Source organism: Haliotis rubra, unplaced genomic scaffold (genome assembly GCF_003918875.1).
Source record: "Haliotis rubra isolate DU_JTF1 unplaced genomic scaffold, ASM391887v1 Scf217, whole genome shotgun sequence".
NCBI lineage: Eukaryota > Metazoa > Mollusca > Gastropoda > Lepetellida > Haliotidae > Haliotis > Haliotis rubra.
In genome coordinates, this window is record NW_025766192.1 from 603,820 (window position 1) to 623,064 (window position 19,245).

General features: G+C 39.1%; 1 protein-coding gene and 1 long non-coding RNA gene across 2 annotated transcripts in view; both read right to left on the minus strand.

Annotated features, from left to right (window-relative positions):
- Nucleotides 1-3,160: 3,160 nt before the first annotated feature.
- Nucleotides 3,161-4,138, minus strand: LOC124277019 (somatostatin receptor type 2-like). The gene has a single exon (XM_046712672.1). It carries the CDS (start codon nucleotides 4,136-4,138, stop codon nucleotides 3,161-3,163), a length of 978 nt encoding a protein of 325 aa, XP_046568628.1.
- Nucleotides 4,139-5,467: 1,329 nt separating this feature from the next.
- The window catches only part of LOC124277039, a 51,471-nt gene continuing 37,693 nt past the window's right edge, over nucleotides 5,468-19,245 (minus strand). The window contains exon 2 of the long non-coding RNA XR_006898725.1: nucleotides 5,468-6,225. This is a non-coding gene — a long non-coding RNA (uncharacterized LOC124277039). The remainder of the gene's footprint in view (nucleotides 6,226-19,245) is intronic.

The following is a 19,245-nucleotide window of genomic DNA, read 5'->3' on the forward strand; positions in this document are numbered from 1 at the left end:
ATTAATTCCTAATGAAGGTATCGTCGTGTTGGTAAATTAATCCAATAACGTGTTTACAGTCCATTACCCTCATTGCAAAGTGGCAGCTACACATACGAATTACTTTTACTGAGAAAGTATGTAGCGTTCAATGCTTTGTTTTGCTAGCTTTAAGTATAGAGTGAACAGGACGACAAGACCTGCTGGATGTGTGTCGAGTCACTTGGAAGTGTCGGTCTTCTCATATATAGCTCAATCGATGTCTGTTTATAGTCACTTAAAGACATGACACACTCTCCCCGTGACATCCTGTACACATGTGTACGAACTTTTATAAGTTCCACATTTATGTGCACAGTTTCTTTGGCTGTCTGTTAAATGTTTTATTACTATCATGTAAAATCATTTTGTTAACAAGCGTGAATTTATATATTTATACACTGTTAACCATGTTTGCATGTGCCCGGAACAGTCTTTCCCGCTTGACCATATCCTTGTATTTCACGTTCTCTTTCGTGAGGTGTTAACCTCGGCATCTCTGTCCTCGTTTCACAATCGTTAGTGAAGCAATGAGAATCGGTTCTCATACACCCGCTTTTAATGTCACAGTCAGTATGATTTCAGAATGAAATTCGCGCTTTTTTCATGGATTGGCTGCATGTTGATGCATTTTGGAATTAAGAGTCATACTGTGGACAGGAATTTGTTTCTAAAGCATTTTTTCAACTGGACATGCCCTTCGACGTTTGATGCGTAGTATATATTCTCGATGTCCAATGTTAGAAGAGCTTCCATGTTATTTTGAAGGAATCATTAGCAAAGCTATATCCAAAATTTCACATATGTCGGTAATGTGGTTAACGAGATATTAGTCATCACAACACATCGTTTTTTTGGGGGGGGTACCAAGATAAAGAATAAAAAATATGGGGATCGTGAGGCTGGAACATGGCAAAAGCAATTTGTTTGACGTTTAGAGATAATATGTAGAAAAATAAAGTATAAAAGCAGCTGCATTTGTATAATTTTCTGGGTGATGCTGACTACTTGTGGGACGCCCCTCGTATGTAGCCACTGTGAGTAAATTTTGAAGACAGTTTCCATGCAATGAAGTACAGAAAATTGGTGTGTTTCTTTCTGTATGTTTTCCATTTACCGTTTCTATTTTTTTATTTTTTTTGTTGCTGTTGTTTATGTTTCACTAAACTTCCATTAACTAATCGACACACGCATGAGCTATATTGAGGTATACTCCATTCACATCTTTATTATTACTGGACCGTCATTCGTATTCATTAAGGAATGAACAACAAAATTAATTATACCAAAGATGGGGGCCAAACGAGGGATGCCAACAGTTAACTGGCGTTGAACGTACATATGCTCTGTGCCTCATGCCTTACGAAGGAGTAAGTATATACTCCAAAATGTTGGGTACCTCATTATAAAGTTGACAGCCACAAAACTCTCTTCCTTATGTATATCGCTTCTAAAAGCCATTCAAAGACCCCTTGGCGGGTAATCCGTTAGTTCCGCTGATTGTCTTCGTAGCTTCGTCGAACGTTTGCAAAATGTCTGCAAATTACTCGTGTTGCCAAGTAAATGACTTTTTCGTGGTAGTGTAGCAAATGCAAAGTTGTTGCTGATATATGTGCTAGCGCTTGTTTATGGCATACAACTCCCTAATATAACTAATGTTTGTGAATGTGTGAGGTTTAACCCGACTTACTTCAAACCAACACTTCGAGTTGGTAGGAATCTCGGTAGAGGCGCCGTCCGATGTTTCAGCTGCACTTCAGACTTATCAGTAAGTCAGTTGTCTTTACGTTGTTTATTAAAAGAAATTATAGAATACTGTAGAAGTAAGAAATAATTAAGTGGGGTTCTTTATACTATTTTGAGTAGCATACTTCAGTTATATACGGGAACTGCACTTGAGCAGGTCCTTCATGTTTCTTAGTTTGCTGAAATACCGTAAAGCGAAGGAACGAATCCACAGTTAGAACCCACAACAGCGGACCTGTGATTGGCAAAGGTATGTAACTCCCAAACCAGTTAAAAAAAGATTTAATGATGTGATGGAATGGGTCTGACACAATGTTTCAGTTTTATCACAGCGTGATAATTTAATGTGGGGAGGTAGTCCAAAATGGTGAAGCCAGTGAATGTTTATCACTCTGTTTAAACCCACAAGCAGAGTGATATAGACTATCAGGGATTCGAACCCACATCAAGAAAGACAGTGGTAAGGGAACATATGTCTTCTGTATCCCATACCTTTAACACGTTCATGGTCCTTGTAATTAAAAGTCGAATTCTGTTATATTTGTTCTTTAATGCTTTGTTACACATAATATTGGCCATATTATTCATAAAGCAAATATAAAATGGCACAATGAGATAACGTTCACCTTTTCCCGCACGTCGTTCCAAAGCTAAGCAGAATGAGTTAAAGTTTCAAACCCAAAACAAAATTCATCATTTCTTACTAAGTACATGAACACATCCGAAAGGCGTAGAGAGTAAATGTGAACTTGCAATATTTAAGTATTGCGGCTGTATATGATACAATAATACAACCTGTGTATTATACTGAAGGGTAAAAGAAAGTATACAATTAACCCTTGGATTTTGAAAAGTTACAAAAGTGAAAAGGTATGTAAACAGTACTCATGAAAAACTTCGCAAAATCTGTCGTCCATCTTGATGTTGCTACTCGTATCAAATACATCACCATCGAAATACCAGTTCTTGTTGTTTCAGTTTTACCCACAATCAAACAGTGGTGTATATCTTTTTCGCCGACTGTTTATATTCTCAACAAATGTAATGTGATCCAATGAGATTATTGTTATACACGATCAAAGGGATACTATTCATCAATAACTTAATGTACACTGACAAATTTTAAATCAATACAATTTACAGTATAAATAGGGCAAAATGAAACGCATGTCGACATAATTACAGTTATCTGCTCTTTCTTCCTCTTTAACCGTTTCTCTGTCTGTCAAAATATGGAGAAGTAAGGGGGCCTGCTTACTTCTCCGTATGTTTTCATTCTTTAAACCCTAAGAACAATGTTGTGTTGAACCAGTTATGGCAAAGGCATACAGTTAAACGTCCTCAGTTTTGGTGACAAAAAACCCAAACAATGGAGTCTTGCAGGCTCTTAACAGGTCTATACATAGGCTGGGTGACTGTTCACATCTTTGGTACAAACGGAGCACATGAATCCCACTTCTTTCAAACTTTTCCTGAAGTTTCTACTGAAACCAATAAATAGGAAGAACTTCACTGAACAATGTGAGTAGGAGATGAACAGCAGAAACAGATGGACCAATGCTGCGGTGTGGGACATCTGTGTCGGTGCATTGGTGCTGTCCCGGAGAAGGTAGTACAACCTCATGCAATGTAAGGGAGCATTCATTATTAAAAATGTCGTTGAAAGGGCAAATAGCATTTTTGTCACTCGGACTTGTGGACTTTTTATACATCTCCGTGCACTGTCTGTCCGGGGGCTGTTTTTTCTCCATCGAACCGTATTGGCTATAGAGAATCCCATGGCGACGAGCATGAACCCTATACTTGACACCGGAAGTAGAAGCGTCACTATGGAATCAACGTAGGTGAACACAGACACCAGGAAACCAAAGTCCGGGTTCTGATCACACAGCTGTTGGTTATAAGAACTCGTCCTCACATGAGTAGTGATCACAGTAACACAGTACATCAGCATGCCAGCGGCGGCCAGAATAACCACAACAGCGCTTGCGCGGTTCTTTGTACACATGACCTTCACCTTCATAGGGTGGCAGATCGTAATGAAGTTCTCCACCGTTATACACACCATATACCACGCTGAGAGGAAGCTGCACACATAGGTCAGGTATACGAACAGCTGGCATATACCCTGCATATGATTGATTCCAAATCCAAGAACTTCCAACCACACTGAAAGGAGACACAACAACGTCCCCGTGTCTGAGATGAGGACAGCGAGGACGTACACGCTGGAGGAGAGGCGGCGTAAATCCTTGCCCACGAACACCATGCAGGATATGGTGTTCCCCACCAGCCCCGTGAACACAATGATGGGCAGTATGAAGGTGTTGAGAATCATCGCGATGCTGTATATCAACATCTGTTCGGCAGGCATCGGTGATGTTATGTTTCGTGAACTGTTCATAATGAGCGTTAGGAGACACCCCATTGCATTTTAATCTCACTCTGTGATTCAGTCACTCACAATGCCTTCACATGGTTCAGATATGTTTCATTTCTTTCCATTCCGTAAGTCTGGCATATTCCTGCAGTAGATGATTCCGACACAATGTGGACACAGCTGAGACGCTTAAATAATCAACACAGGATCCGTTCCAAATTTCAGCTTACACAGTTGAAATCCTGGCTGGCTAATTGAAGACAACACTATGCGATATTTGACACGCTTGCCATCATATAACTTAATATTCCAGCTTCAGAAATGAATAGCACTCGCTTCTGTATTGACAAACTTGCAATTTCAGTTAAATATAAACACTCAAGATTAATGGAATGTCCTTTGACATCTCGCCAGATTAATTGCAATTTCCACTTGCAATTCATCCGTTCTTGCATCTTTCACTGAGTCGCTGTGCTGGAGGAGAAATTTTAGACACGATCTCTCACTGCCATTATTTCCCGACTTTACAATGAAATGTTTCCTGATATTTTTGCTGTATTTTTTTAGGTAATACAGCAGACTTTTGTTTGGAATTTGATAAAAATCAATTCAATATTTATGTTATGGCGCGTATTCCATATAGAACTTAGCAACGACTGACATTTTATAAAATATGTAAGAATTTCAATTTCAATTTCCAATCTTGTGCAGATATTATGAAGACAGAATTCTAAAATTGTGGCTTTAAATGTGAAATGTAAGGTCTGTGCACTGCTGAAATCACCTTACTGTACCGACATACATGTAATCAATAAGGTTTGTTCTTTCTTTCAAGATGTTTTCATACAAGTCAGATTACACTTCAAACAGACTTTATGCGGTATATTAATATTTAGCCAACATTTATATCAAATTTCATGTTAGACAGAAATTCTAAAAACTAGCATGTCGCTTCACGTCAACGCCGTGAACATCTTGACGGAAGACATCATTGGTCGTCCTCAGGGACAGCAGATTTGAAGAAACTCGAAGAGTTTGAATAAGACCTGGGACTAACACCTTGAACAGAACCTTGCATAAAGCGTTTTACTAACGTGTTGGTCACAAGCCATGAACAATTCCTTGATACACGATACGCCCCTTGTACACGCTCCTGAAACAAATTTCTTGGGCACACTCCTTAAATGAAAACCATGGACAAATGCCTTGACCATATAAGTAGGTCATCTGAAACAGGCGTAAAGAAACGACGTATTTTTGGTTCTTTATCCATATTGATTGGAAAGAATCTTCATGTCCTGCAAGTAAGTATGAAACTCCCAGTGAATTATCAGTAACTGATCACGTGTTTATTCCGGACAAGGAAGTACTATGTTCCGTACTAGAAGATGAGGTAGAAGAAGTTCAATGGCAAGTCGTGCGTTAGCTGTTTTCAGGACGACTACAAAAAGGTTTTACAAAACACCGTCTTGAGCTATTTTCTCAAGCGCATACTTCAAACACGTTTTAAGGATACCAATCGATACCATTATTGTTCCAGTAGAGCTGAAATGCAAATGGTTGTTCCTTAACAAACGAGAGCACCTCATCACGGTAGGCTCTTCAGTGTATTGACATAAGTTTCCAATTCTCTGGTCCTAATCTGGTAGAATTGTTGCAACACAAACGTCACTCGCTCGTACAAAGACTTGGTTTTGTTTGAATGTCTATCGCTGCACTTGATTTATTCGTCTTCATGTAGTGTATTGGCAACCATGGACCGTCTGGTGAATGTATTCCGCTATAATCAACACTGTCATTTGCACTAAGCACAAATGTATCGACTTTGGAAGCTTTTATCCAACAGCCAGAAGTCTCCCCTTGACCCTAACACACAACACTTGCGAACCACTTCCACGCGTGCTTAATAGGCCGCGAGTTGAGTTGTTAACCACGTCGGAAATACAGCACTGGGTCATTTCTGCTTAACGTCGGTGACTCCGGATACAGGTAACAGGACGATCACTGTATCTAGGGTTGGCTGCACATCAAGCTCCATCCGAATTGATTGATGTCTGGAAGGTGCGTCTTCCTGGTGTTACCTTAAAAACAAGAGTTAGTAATACTAATTATTCACTCACATAAACTATGTAATCGGATCTAGGAAGAAATGATGTGTTACTGTCACCGTCACCAGACACTTCTACATGGATAGAAAATGCCTCATTCTAAATATTCAGAGACTGTGACTTGCTGATGGAGTTTATATTAGCAAATGTATGCTACCAACTATATCAAATAGATTGTGGAGGGATGGCCTGACTACCGAACAATTTGTTATCAAAATTAGGTACATAGTACAGAGGTTATACATTAATCTCTTTTTGCAGAACAGCAATATTTTGATTGGTGGCAAAATAGTCTTTCACAAAAATTGGGAGGAAAATGGAATAACATGCTTTAGAAATATTGGAAATGGTGACGACAACATGCTGTCGTTTGAAGAATTGAACTATCAATACAAAATTGATGGTGATTTTCTTACATACCAAGGTCTTAAAAGAGCAATGTTTGAATATGTGAAAAACAGAAATTTCACTTTCACCCATGTTGAAAACATACTTGCCTATCCTATTTTCCCCTTTAATATTTCCAAAATAGTTAATAGTAAATATCTCTATAAATCACTATGCCTATTTTGTTTTAATAAAACTAAGGGCCAATTAATATGGGAAGAAACATTGGACATCGAATTCCAACAGAATGAATGAGAAAATATCAATTGAATGGCTAATTGATGTACTCAAAGTGTTAATTGAATATGTTTCCAGCACAAGATAACTCAGAATATTTTTCAATTATTTTCAAAGACAACTAATATTTATTGCATAAGATTGGATACGTTGATTAACCTGTATATCCCTTTTGTAAACAGGTGCCTGAGATTATTATGCATGTGTTATATGATTGTATTCATTCATTCATATGGAACGAATTGGCTAAATGGTACGAAAAGTTAGCTGAAGGATACATTGATTTAACACCAGAAATAGTATATTTGGTCTCAAGGGGAGGTCTCTCTCTTCAATGGTGAAACACAATATTTACACTATGAGCAGAAAAGGGGAAAAAACAATTTTAAATGTATCTAGAAATAAATATTTAGATACTATCAGGCATGCAAATATATTGCCTTTACAAATATTAATCAGCCCAAATTCTTTGCATTTTGGCCCTCTTTCCACACATTAGACGCACTGTAGACTTAATTTTTGAATTGTTATTTTCAGAGAATATGTATCTTATGTAACATTGATGTATACCTAGCATCCTATCAAATAAGGTTAAGCCTGCAATAGCCTCACTACATAAACATATGTATAATATTATGTATGTATGTATGTATAACTATGTACATGTACACATCTGACGGGCAATAAAAACATAAATAATAACAGTATATACTGAACATCATTGAAAACGCACCACCTGTATTTGTTTGGATTTCCAAGAGCATAAATGAGCAATCGGTGTAAATTTTACATACTTTTGTAGTCCAATGATTGGTAAAGAAAAGAAACAAGAACCAATCCAGCAAAACAGTGAAGTTTTAATTCAGCTGACCATGAAAGAAAGATGGGGTCAAATTGGAAAGTCAGTAACGTGTATGACCACCGTTAGCAGAAACACAAGCTGTGCAACGTACGCGTCTCCTCATTGAACTGATAAGTCTCTGAATAATGTTTTGAGGCAATGCATTCCATTCTTGTTGCAAGGCATTCGCAAGTTCCCTAAGGTTGTTGAACCCCCCACACCATAATGCTTCCTCCACCCCACCGATCTGTTTGCACAACACAGTCCTGATGGTAACGTTCTCCCCGTCGACGCCATACCCGTAGACTCCCGTCAGCATTTCGCAAGTGAAAACGTGACTCGTCGGAGAACACAACACCATGCCAACGTCGTAACAACCCAAAACGATGCTGTTCAGTCCATCGTCGGCGTTCACGGCGATGTCTATCAATCAGGATGGGTCCAACATAAGGGCGTCGACACCGTAATCCTGCCGCACGGAGACGGCGTCGGACGATGGAAGCACTGATCAAACCACGTCGGCCTTGGACAGCGTTGGCGGTTCCCGAATATGGCGCCGAACAATGTCTTGATCTTGGCGAGGGGTGGTAACACGTGCCTGGCCAGGACGTTGGCGGTCCCTGGTGGTTCCTGTTTGTTGGTATCTCTTGGCAAGTCTTACGATGGTGGAATGATGGCAACCAAATCGTGTGGCAATAATCCTGCTTGATGTGCCAACCTGCAACATGCCCAACGCCCGTTCTCGTTCCTCTGGTGACAATCTTGGCATTGCAAAATAAACTTTACTTGCGGAGGTACAGCTAAAATGAGAACGTTTTTTTGCCAACGGTCATTTTAATTTTAATGATGTTCAGTATATAATTTCATAATCACGGAAATATTAATGAAAATCAATAATCGCAAAGAAACTATATGACCTTAGTTCACATTTTACTACGCGGGATTGGTTTGCCACGATTCTTGGCACTAATGGCGTACTTTACAGGTACGAGTCTTCTTGTAGGTTCTGAAAGAGGCGAGTAGTTACGAATGTTTGATTTGCACATACCGTCGAACGGACCAATCAAAAAGCGTGTTACAAACCAGCCTCACTATCACACAATACCTGCTCCATTGATTGTCATGGAAATTCAACATGAAAAAAAACGTGACTGACACACGAAAGAAAGCCGTCAGATATCTCATGTTCATTAAAAACCGGAATTGGCAAGTTCTCTGTTACCCATTTTGTATTTATTGCAATCTCGACGTTTTGATTGGTTGGCATAATAGTAGGGGGAATCGTAGGTGGATGTTTTGATAAACCCTGGAATGGATATAGTGTTTAGAGTTGGTTTATCGAAAGGCGAGCCCTAGGGGTGCAGAGGGAGCATATTGTAGCATCACATCTCCATAGCCTACCGTTTCTTTATTATTCGGTTCCTTCAGTCAAGTATAACATTACGATGGTTTGTCTCTATGACAGGCCCGACTCGACACAAGCACCTGCTCTCGGCTCTTACTGTAATGACGTTAATTAAACGACGGCGCCGGTTGTTAAGTTTGGAGCTGACAGGGCACTGGCAATGTTTTGATGTGTACGTCGCGTTGGACGTTGCTCTACATTTTGCTGACCGTGATGACATTAATGGAAACTGTTGAAGGGGGCGTTAAGCCCAAACTCTGTTATTCCCTGGCCCAAGGATTGGAGTGGGTGAGTGAGTATTGTTTGACGCCGCGGTTTGCAATACCCTAGTCATATCAGGACGGGGCCCACCAGAAACACATTCCACCTATGTGGAAATCGAACCCGGGTGTTCGGTATGTGGAGTGAACGCTTTAGCTACTAGGGTACCACCACTTCCCACTTATTGGGAACAATAAGAATATGCAGGGGTATAATTAAAGCCATTGCGTGTACAGTTTCAACTTGCACTACAGTTTTGAAATGAAATTAGAAGTCGGTGATCGTTTTCAGAGATCGCGTGATGACATAAGTAAACTACATCCGTCAATCGACCCAACATTACTCGTACTCAGCAATATCCCATCTAAATGACAGCCGTCTGTAAATTATCGAGTCTGGATCAGAAAATACAGTGATTAACATCATGAGCATCGATCGCAGTTGTTGTACGATGGCATATATCAACCAAGTCAGCGAACCCTTGCACCCAGAAGTCCAGGACCTATACGCTGATAAGTAGATATATAACATCAATGACCAGTTCAGTTATCCTCAGGGCCTGTTCGATTAATGCGAAACTGGTTTTGGTCTCTGAAACTGGTTTCTCCTGTTATAAACGGTGAAACTAGTTTTTAGTTTTATAAACGAGTGGATGGTTTCACCATCCGGTTTCAAAATGAATACAAAATAAATTTCTCAGCTACTATATATGAGGAACAAATTGAATGACAGCATTACCGAAGGTGATATTTTTGTGGGTCATTTTATCAGGGAATTAACAAATAATAAAGAGATGAGATGCTTTTGGAGGTAAATATTTGCGTATATGTAATTATACTGTTACAAGTAATTATATCTATACAAGTTACATAGAACACTCATGTTCAATAGACTGAGGTTTTAAATAATATTTTCCAAGTTCTCAGTTGATTTTTATCATTATTTTGGTTACAGAAACTACTGCTCTTTTTGCCACCAAGATCAGCTGAACTTCGTTTCCGCCATGTTTGTTGTGAGAGATCGCGAAACCGAAACTGCGAAATCTGCCTCGGAGATGATTTCGAAGTTTCAGAACCCAGTTTTAGGTTTCGACATAACCGAGTGCATGGTATTCAAGAAACCAAAACCGGGTAAGCCCTTAATCATGATCCCAAACCAAACCACCCACCAAATCATAGTTGCATAAATGCCAGATAAATCACCTCGTGAAATGAGCACCAACTGATAACTGAAAATGATTAAAAAAAAATATTTTTTTAAAAATGATAGGTCATTATATTGTAAGAACATCATTTATTGTTCACAAAATTCAAACTATCAAAAGTTAGATGTCTAGGAGAAGATCGCCAATCATGATTGGGTACCCATGATTGGCTAACCTAATTTGCATAAATTGATCATCAAACTTACTATACAGGGTTTTTTCTAAAAAACTATGTGTTACTGGAAATATATTGTATAAGTATTATATTGTGATAAACAACAAAACCTGGCCACTATACAACTTGAATACAAATCTTGTAATCTACGGTACCGTAACTCTACCATATATATACTGAGTCAAAAAAGAAACTTCACATTCTTTCTTCAGGGCACTATAAAAGAACAAGAGATGGTAAGATGGTTAAATTGTAATTATTTCATTGCTGAGATCTGTGGGATGTACTCGATACAATGACAGTGCCATAATCAGTTCCATTAGGCTACACCGCCGTTCCAAAACATGGGTATGCAGAATGTCAAGTCACAAGAATAAAAATGCGAAATGTCTCAGTTCAATATCGTGTATGGCCGCCCCGTGCATTCACCACTGCCAAACACCCTCTCCTCATCGACTGCCGGATGCTTGTGAACACGTGGTTGGGGATTCTGCGCAATTGCTCTTGCAAGGCAGCGCCAAGTTCCTGCAAATTCTGAGGTTGGTTCCTAAGACCACGAAGCCTTCTCCCAAGTGCATCCCAAACGTGCTCTATTGGATTAAGGTCAGGGGACCTCGATGGCCAGTCCATGACGTTGATTCCAGCGTTTTGAAGGAAATTTCGTGTCAACATCGCGGTATGCGGCCGAGCATTATCATGCTGGAACTGTAGACCTGGGCCATGAGCCGCCATGAAAGGAACGAGTTCAGGGGTGAGCACCTGGTCGCGGTAAGCAGCAGCTGTCAGGTTTCCACGGATGACCAGAAGTCGGGAACGGTTGTTCCCACAGAAAGCACCCCACACCATGCAACTTCCGCCCCCGAATCTGTCGACTTCCTGTACACAACATTGGGCATACCGTTCACGACGTCGTCTCCAGACTCTATGCCTTCCGTCCGCGAATCTGAGGGTAAACCTGGATTCATCGTTAAAGACGACTCGATTCCAGTCTCTCTGGGTCCATCGGAGGTGACGTTGGGCCCACAGCAGACGTTGACGTTGATGAAACGGCGTCAATATTAGCCCACGATATGGACGTCGAGAATAGAGATTGGCAGCCCGCAACCCATTTCGAATGGTCTGTGAGGTAAGGACAGTCGACCTCTAAACATCTCAGCCCTGGTTCGTGTAGCCGGCAGAAATCTGTCACGTAGGTGACGTAGGACGATTTGACGGTCTTCTGCTCGTGACGTCACACGCTGACGACCCGACCTTGGGAGATCAGAAGTGGTGCCAGTTTGTTGTAGACGACCTCGAAAGTCATACACAGTACAACGGCTGCATCCCATTGCTCTTGCGACGTCAATAACTGATCTTCCCGCTTGCAACATGCCAACGGCACGTTCACGTTGCACATTTGACAATCGTGGCATTTCAAGTACCGTTAGAACTGTGGTTTCAAAGTGTTTTTTCAATTCTTGAGGCCAATGCAAACACGTGTATATGAAGAAACCTTCGATGCGAAGATCACGTGATCGACTGCACCTGCAAAACCTGATTTGGCACTAACGTCATTTGCACGAGGAATGGATGGGTTTGAGTGGGTTTTGCTAACGTTTTTCTAGAGTCAACAGATAGGGATCCCATTTTGGATACATAGATGTATCATCAGAGAAAAATTATTCATTATTTTTCAAATTACATTTTGTGAAGTTTCTTTTTTGACTCAGTATATATAGAAATTTAGAAAAATTACTGGTGAAATGTTGCTGTTCTATTACACAGACTTACATTAAAAGATACAATAGAGATTAACTTCGTTTATTCGTTTCTTCGTTTCATTCATTATTTAAAGTACACACAGTACATAAACACAGTGAAAATTCATCCACACTGTAATCACGTTACCTGTTTAGTTTGATGTGGAATATCAACATTCATAAGCCAATTCAAAGTAAATAATAATTTAATGTTTAGAAGAGTCGATGCCATAACTTAAAATCCATAAAACTGACTTACCTGAGTAGCCCTGATAGTGTGTGGTCAGTTCTACTCAGGTAAGACAGTCACTGGACAATCGTGCACATTTCAATCACGCCACTGAACAAAATGTCCGTCATGACATGTGTTTTGGCACTTGGATGCCTGCACCAATATTACTTCTGGAACCAGTGGATGGTACGTAACTATTGTGTGTAATCCGAGAAAATAGATGCTGCTGCTTTGGAAATGAGGTCACGTAGATTACATAACGTAGATTACACAGACGTCCTTCAGCACCCACCAAACGTTTAAAGTGTAAAGGAAGAGCATCTCCTTCACTTAGTTATTACTAACTAACTGGTGCCACTAGGTGTACAGCTTTTATCTAATGGTGGTCACGTAGATTACACCCTTAACAAATCTGTAGAACTTTAAGTCTGTGAAGTATCATGGAGAGAAATCGGCTGAAATTCAGTGGCTATGAGATTGATAATGTATTGTCCCAACATAAAAATGTAAATGAGGAATACTATCTAATGAATACATATAAGTTTTATAATAAGTGTATGGTCATTTCCATGAGGTAACGGAGATTACACTTTTTTGAGACATCATATTAAGCATAAAGTCTAAAAAAATTAAACCTTTATGAGTGTGTGAGTGATTTTAGTTTTACGCCGCACTCAGCAATATTCCAGCTGTTGGGCGGCGGTCTGTAAATAATCGAGTCTGGTCCAGACAATCCAGTGATAAACAGCATGATCATCGATCTACGCAATTGGGAACCGATGACATGTGTCAACCAAGTCGGCGAGCCTGACCACCCGATTCCGTTAGTCGCCTCTTACGACAAGCATGGGTTACTGAAGGTTCATTCTAACCCGGACCTTCACGGGTCTAAACCATTATGAAGATAGGAGAACGAACCCTTGACGTGAGGTACAAAGACTTGAACCACCAGGCTACACCATAACCCTCTCACTGAGAAAGTTCACTAATTTTGCTCCACACAGTAAAACTATATATGTGCTTTTCTGACCACAACATGTGAAATGCATATTTTGTAAGCTCCATGGCACAATATTACAACAACAACGAGTGTATACATCTGTGGCGCGCCATTTACACGCATTAAAGCCTGCATATATTATTTACGGTATTAAGTTTAGATATTTTACATAAATATTGTCAAACTGATCTCGCACTATTCAAGAAACTGTGGACTTATCACATTTCGCTTATTGTGAAAACACCTAGGTAGCCAAAAATATTGCCATTTCAAAATACTCAAAACAGAAAATGACAAACCTACCTGTCGGTCACTGTGATCGGTTGGACCTCACATGGTGATTGCCTCATGAATGACTGACGCCCTACTACTCACTGCCTCTATATATAATACGGTTGACACTGGAACCTAACTTTGTCCACTCCTTGAAATGCGGGATCCTGTTGATGCATAGTTCCTATGCACTCTTGTGATCAATATAGCTATCTATAGAAAATATTGCGGAATGGACGTTCCGGCTGACGCTGATTGGTGGAAACAGCTGGAAGTTGTTGTGATTGGTTAATATAAATATGCTGTTATTTCCGACTAATTTCACGGTCCTAGTACGTGTCTTAGAACTGCATTGTTGAATTTATTTGTGTAGGGTACCTGTGTTCTGATAAGCGAGAATGACATCGCAGATCTAATCATAGATCGCTTTGTCGGACCTGCTTAGTAATGTAAAATAGCGTGACAAATCCATACATACATTTTCTCACTTATCAATTGTTTCCTATTGTCTTACACTTCAGTGTATTTAGGTTGTGTGCACTGAAACAAGTAACTACACGGACATTTACTCAGTTGATTAAGAGGAAAATATATCCTCATAGAAAGATTAATCAATAACTTATGTTATTTACAGACATGGCCAAGTGCACTTCAATGGCCCCTATTATTTCACTGGAATATAAATGCGGAAGAATTTGAGCTTCTTCGATTTTACTTCTTTATATCGTATTACGGAAGAAATGAGTAGCTTTTCGTGTTCAGGTTCACGAATGCCTGATAGCGTGTGCAAGTAATTTGTCTGATCATTAAAGCATTTATTTTGAGAATGTATACGTCATGGCCAGTCATGTTTCTGATGTGAAGTATATCCTGCATGAGTGGACATTGATTCAGTTCGCCATGGGAGGTGAAGTTTAAATGTTTCCATTGAATATTGCTGAGTAACAGTGCGGTGTAAAAGTAAACTCACTCACTCACTCACTCACTCACTCACTCACTCACTCACTCACTCACTGATGTCAAAGGACACAATAATGATAATCACTTTATAACTCAAAATCACTCTTTGTCCATAGGTTAAATAACATTCTACAAGTTTAATAAGCGTGATGATCTTTTGAGATTACATTTCAAACTGCAATAATGCAACAATGACTGTGTTTTGTTGTTTACATGACACTGGAATTTACCTTTCTCAAAGAGTTCCATTTCTCACTGCCATTGTTTCTAATGCTGGTACTGTAGTGGAAGCGTCGTTTACGCCAACACATGACATTGTAATTACAAGTAAACTGAGACGTGCAATAAATCATGATTTCTGTCATTGAACAAATTGAGCGACTCGGTTAATGCCGCTATTTGATAGAACAGGAAGAAATGTATCAGTAAATACAGTCAGGCCACGTTAATCCGAACAGTGCCGTTTTTCATCAAAAATGTTCCGATAGTGAAACATGCGGTTTGGTGAAACAAGTCCAGTACAACACACTGCGGTAGTGTTTCATTCCGTCCACTTGACCGACAAAAGAACGTATACATGTATCAACTGATTTTATTACACATAACAACTTGGATATATAAATAACAAAACACAAATAAATATAACACAAGGTGTGACCTGTAAATTATTAAAATCACAAACTCATGACTTGTTAAACAATATATAAATTGCCATTGAAGTTTACCGATAATGAGCACCGCTATTGTTAGGCAATATGGCCGCCTTATGAATGAAGCAAAAACAGGTGAAATTAGCTAATCCGTTACCGATAACTGTATTGTCAATAGTCTATTAATTTCATGCAGTTATGCATATGGTTCATCGTTAAATGTCCAAAGTTCAGATAATGCATGCTGTTTCATTTGACGGCAGGCATCACAGAGCCAAGACTTGCTGATATAATTATATCAACACAAACAGAATATAGGAGTACAACCCAAAACTTGCTGATATATATCAACACAAACAGAATATAGGAGTACAACCCCAAACTTGCTGATATATATCAACACAAACAGAATATAGGAGTACAACCCCAAACTTGCTGATATATATCAACACAAACAGAATATAGGAGTACAACCCAAAACTTGCTGATAATATGAACACAAACAGAATATAGGAGTACAACCCCAAACTTGCTGATATATATCAACACAAACAAAATATAGGAGTACAACCCAAAACTTGCTGATATATATCAACACAAACAGAATATAGGAGTACAACCCAAAAACTGCTGATATATATCAACACAAACTGAATATAGGAGTACAACCCAAAACCCCTCTGACATATATCAACACAAACAGAATATAGGAGTACAACCCAAAACTTGCTGATATTTATCAACACAAACTGAATATAGTACAACCCCAAACTTGCTGATATAAATATACACAAACAGAATACAGGAGTACAACCCAAAACATGCTGACATATATCACCACAAACAGTATACAGGAGTACAACCCAAAACCTGCTGATATATATCAACACAAACAGAATATAGGAGTACAACCCAAAACCTGCTGATATATATCAACACAAACAGAATATAGGAGTACAACCCAAAACTTGCTGATATTTATCAACACAAACTGAATATAGTACAACCCCAAACTTGCTGATATAAATATACACAAACAGAATACAGGAGTACAACCCAAAACATGCTGACATATATCACCACAAACAGTATACAGGAGTACAACCCAAAATCTGCTGATATATATCAACACAAACAGAATATAGGAGTACAACCCAAAACCTGCTGATATATATCAACACAAACAGAATATAGGAGTACAACCCAAAACCTGCTGATATATATCAACACAAACAGAATATAGGAGTACAATCCAAAACCTGCTGACATATATCAACACAAACAGAATATAGGAGTACAACCCAAAACTTGCTGATCTATATCAACACAAACAGAATATGGTACAACCCAAAACTTGCTGATATATATCAACACAAACAGAATACAGGAGTACAACCCAAAACCTGCTGACATATATCAACACAAACTGAATATGGTACAACCCAAAACTTGGTGATATAAATATACACAAACAGAATATAGGAGTACAACCCAAAACATGCTGACATATATCACCACAAACAGTATACAGGAGTACAACCCAAAACCTGCTGATATATATCAACACGAACTGAATATAGTACAACCCAAAACTTGCTGATGTATACATACACAAACAGAATACAGGAGTACAACCCAAAGACTTGTTGATATATATCACCACAAACAGTATATAGGAGTACAACCCAAAACCTGCTGATATATATCAACACAAACTGAATATAGTACAACCTAAAACTTGCTGATGTATACATACACAAACAGAATACAGGAGTACAACCCAAAGACTTGTTGATATATATCAACACAAACTGAATACAGTACAACCCAAAACTTGCTGATATATACATACACAAACAAAATATAGGAGTACAACCCAAAGACTTGTTGATATACATCAACACAAACAGAATATATTAGTACTACTACAAGACATATTGATATATATCAACACATGTTGAATATAGCAGCACGTACACCCATTGGATATTCCGATTTACATCAACATATTTTGGATATGGAAGTATAACCCTGTGACTTGCAGAGACACTTCAAAATAACTTGAATGTAATAGCACATCCCACAGGATGTGTTTTCGAAAGTTACATTGATGCGAATGACTTCATTACCAAATATAATCCTTCGTCCTCAGATTAAGAAACAACCTACAAACGTAATAAGCGCGTTGACCTTTTGAGATTACATTTCAAACTGCAATAATGCAACATGGGACTGTGTTTTGTTGTATACATGTCTAAATGTTTCCAGTGACATTGGCACCTCCCTCAAAGAGTTCCATTTCTCAATCTCAAATGTTTCTAATGCTGATACTGTAGTAGAAGAGTCGTTTACGCCAATACATGACATTGTAATTACAAGTAAACCGTGACGTGCAATAAATCATGATTTCTGTCATTGAACAAATTGAGCGACTTGGTTATTGCCGCAATTTCCGAATTTGACGTGATAGAACAGGAAGAAATGTGTTAATAGATGTTGCAAATAGTCACTTAATTTCATGCAGTTATGCATGTGGTTCAACTTTAAATCCGATAAGTTTATACGACATCAAAGGGAAAGTGGGATATGTATCTCCCCGTGCATCCATTGCCATCAAGATATTAATTAACACATGTAGAAACGAGAAGTAAAGATCCAATCCTACGTCACTATGATATGACCTGATACCTATGGAACGGTTGTTCCTGCAGCAGTATTCACCTCGAATGAGTGAGTTTAGTTTTACGCCGCATTCGGCAATATTCCAGCTGTATGGTGGCGGTCTGTAAATATTCGAGTCTGGACCAGACAATCCAGTGATAAACAGCATGATCATCGATCTACGCAATTGGGAACCGATGACATGTGTCAACCAAGTCAGCGAGCCTGACCACCCGATCCCGTTAGTCGCCTCTTACGACAAGCATGGGTTACTGAAGATCAGTTCTAACCCGGACCTTCGCGGGTTGTATTAACCTCGAGCATCCACTATTGGGATATATTGCCAGCTGTGTCGTGACGTTGATGAAATACATTAAATAAAATAGTTTTAAGTTTAAAAGTAACTTAAACTCAGAATCCTGTCTGTTATATTTGAACAAGTAACAATTCAATCTCAAATTTTGTTTCTCTTTTGACCGTCACAATTGGGTTATACAAAACAATAACAGTTAAAACAAATATAAATGTGATTCCCTGTGCTGCATCTCTCTATTGTATAGCATCGCCTTCTGCTCCTGCAGATGTACTGTCCGTTCATATACTGTTATGAATATAGATACGCCTCGGTCTGTATTACGAATATGGATAAAGCCGACACCAGCTGTCAAGGAACGGATTGTGTGCGTCACGCCGGTGTTGTTGTTGATGAAGGGAAGGTCGAATGTGTTGTTACTGATGCAAATACATCATGAGTTGTTGGGTTCTGCCTAATACTGTGCATCGAATATCTATTGATATGTATAAGGAATAACTGGGAGATCACACTCTAATGAATAAGAATCCTAAATAAATATAGTTGCGGGCAACGATGAGGTCTCCTTGGCTTTACTTTCTATCTATTGTATCTGAGGGCCAGATATCATCGTCCAAAACGGAGCCAGAACACATGTTTTGACAGGCGAGCGGAT

Coding starts and splice junctions, on each gene's coding strand:
- LOC124277019 (XM_046712672.1), bottom strand. CDS start 4,138: ATGCCTGCCGAACAGATGTTGATATACAGCATCGCGATGATTCTCAAC.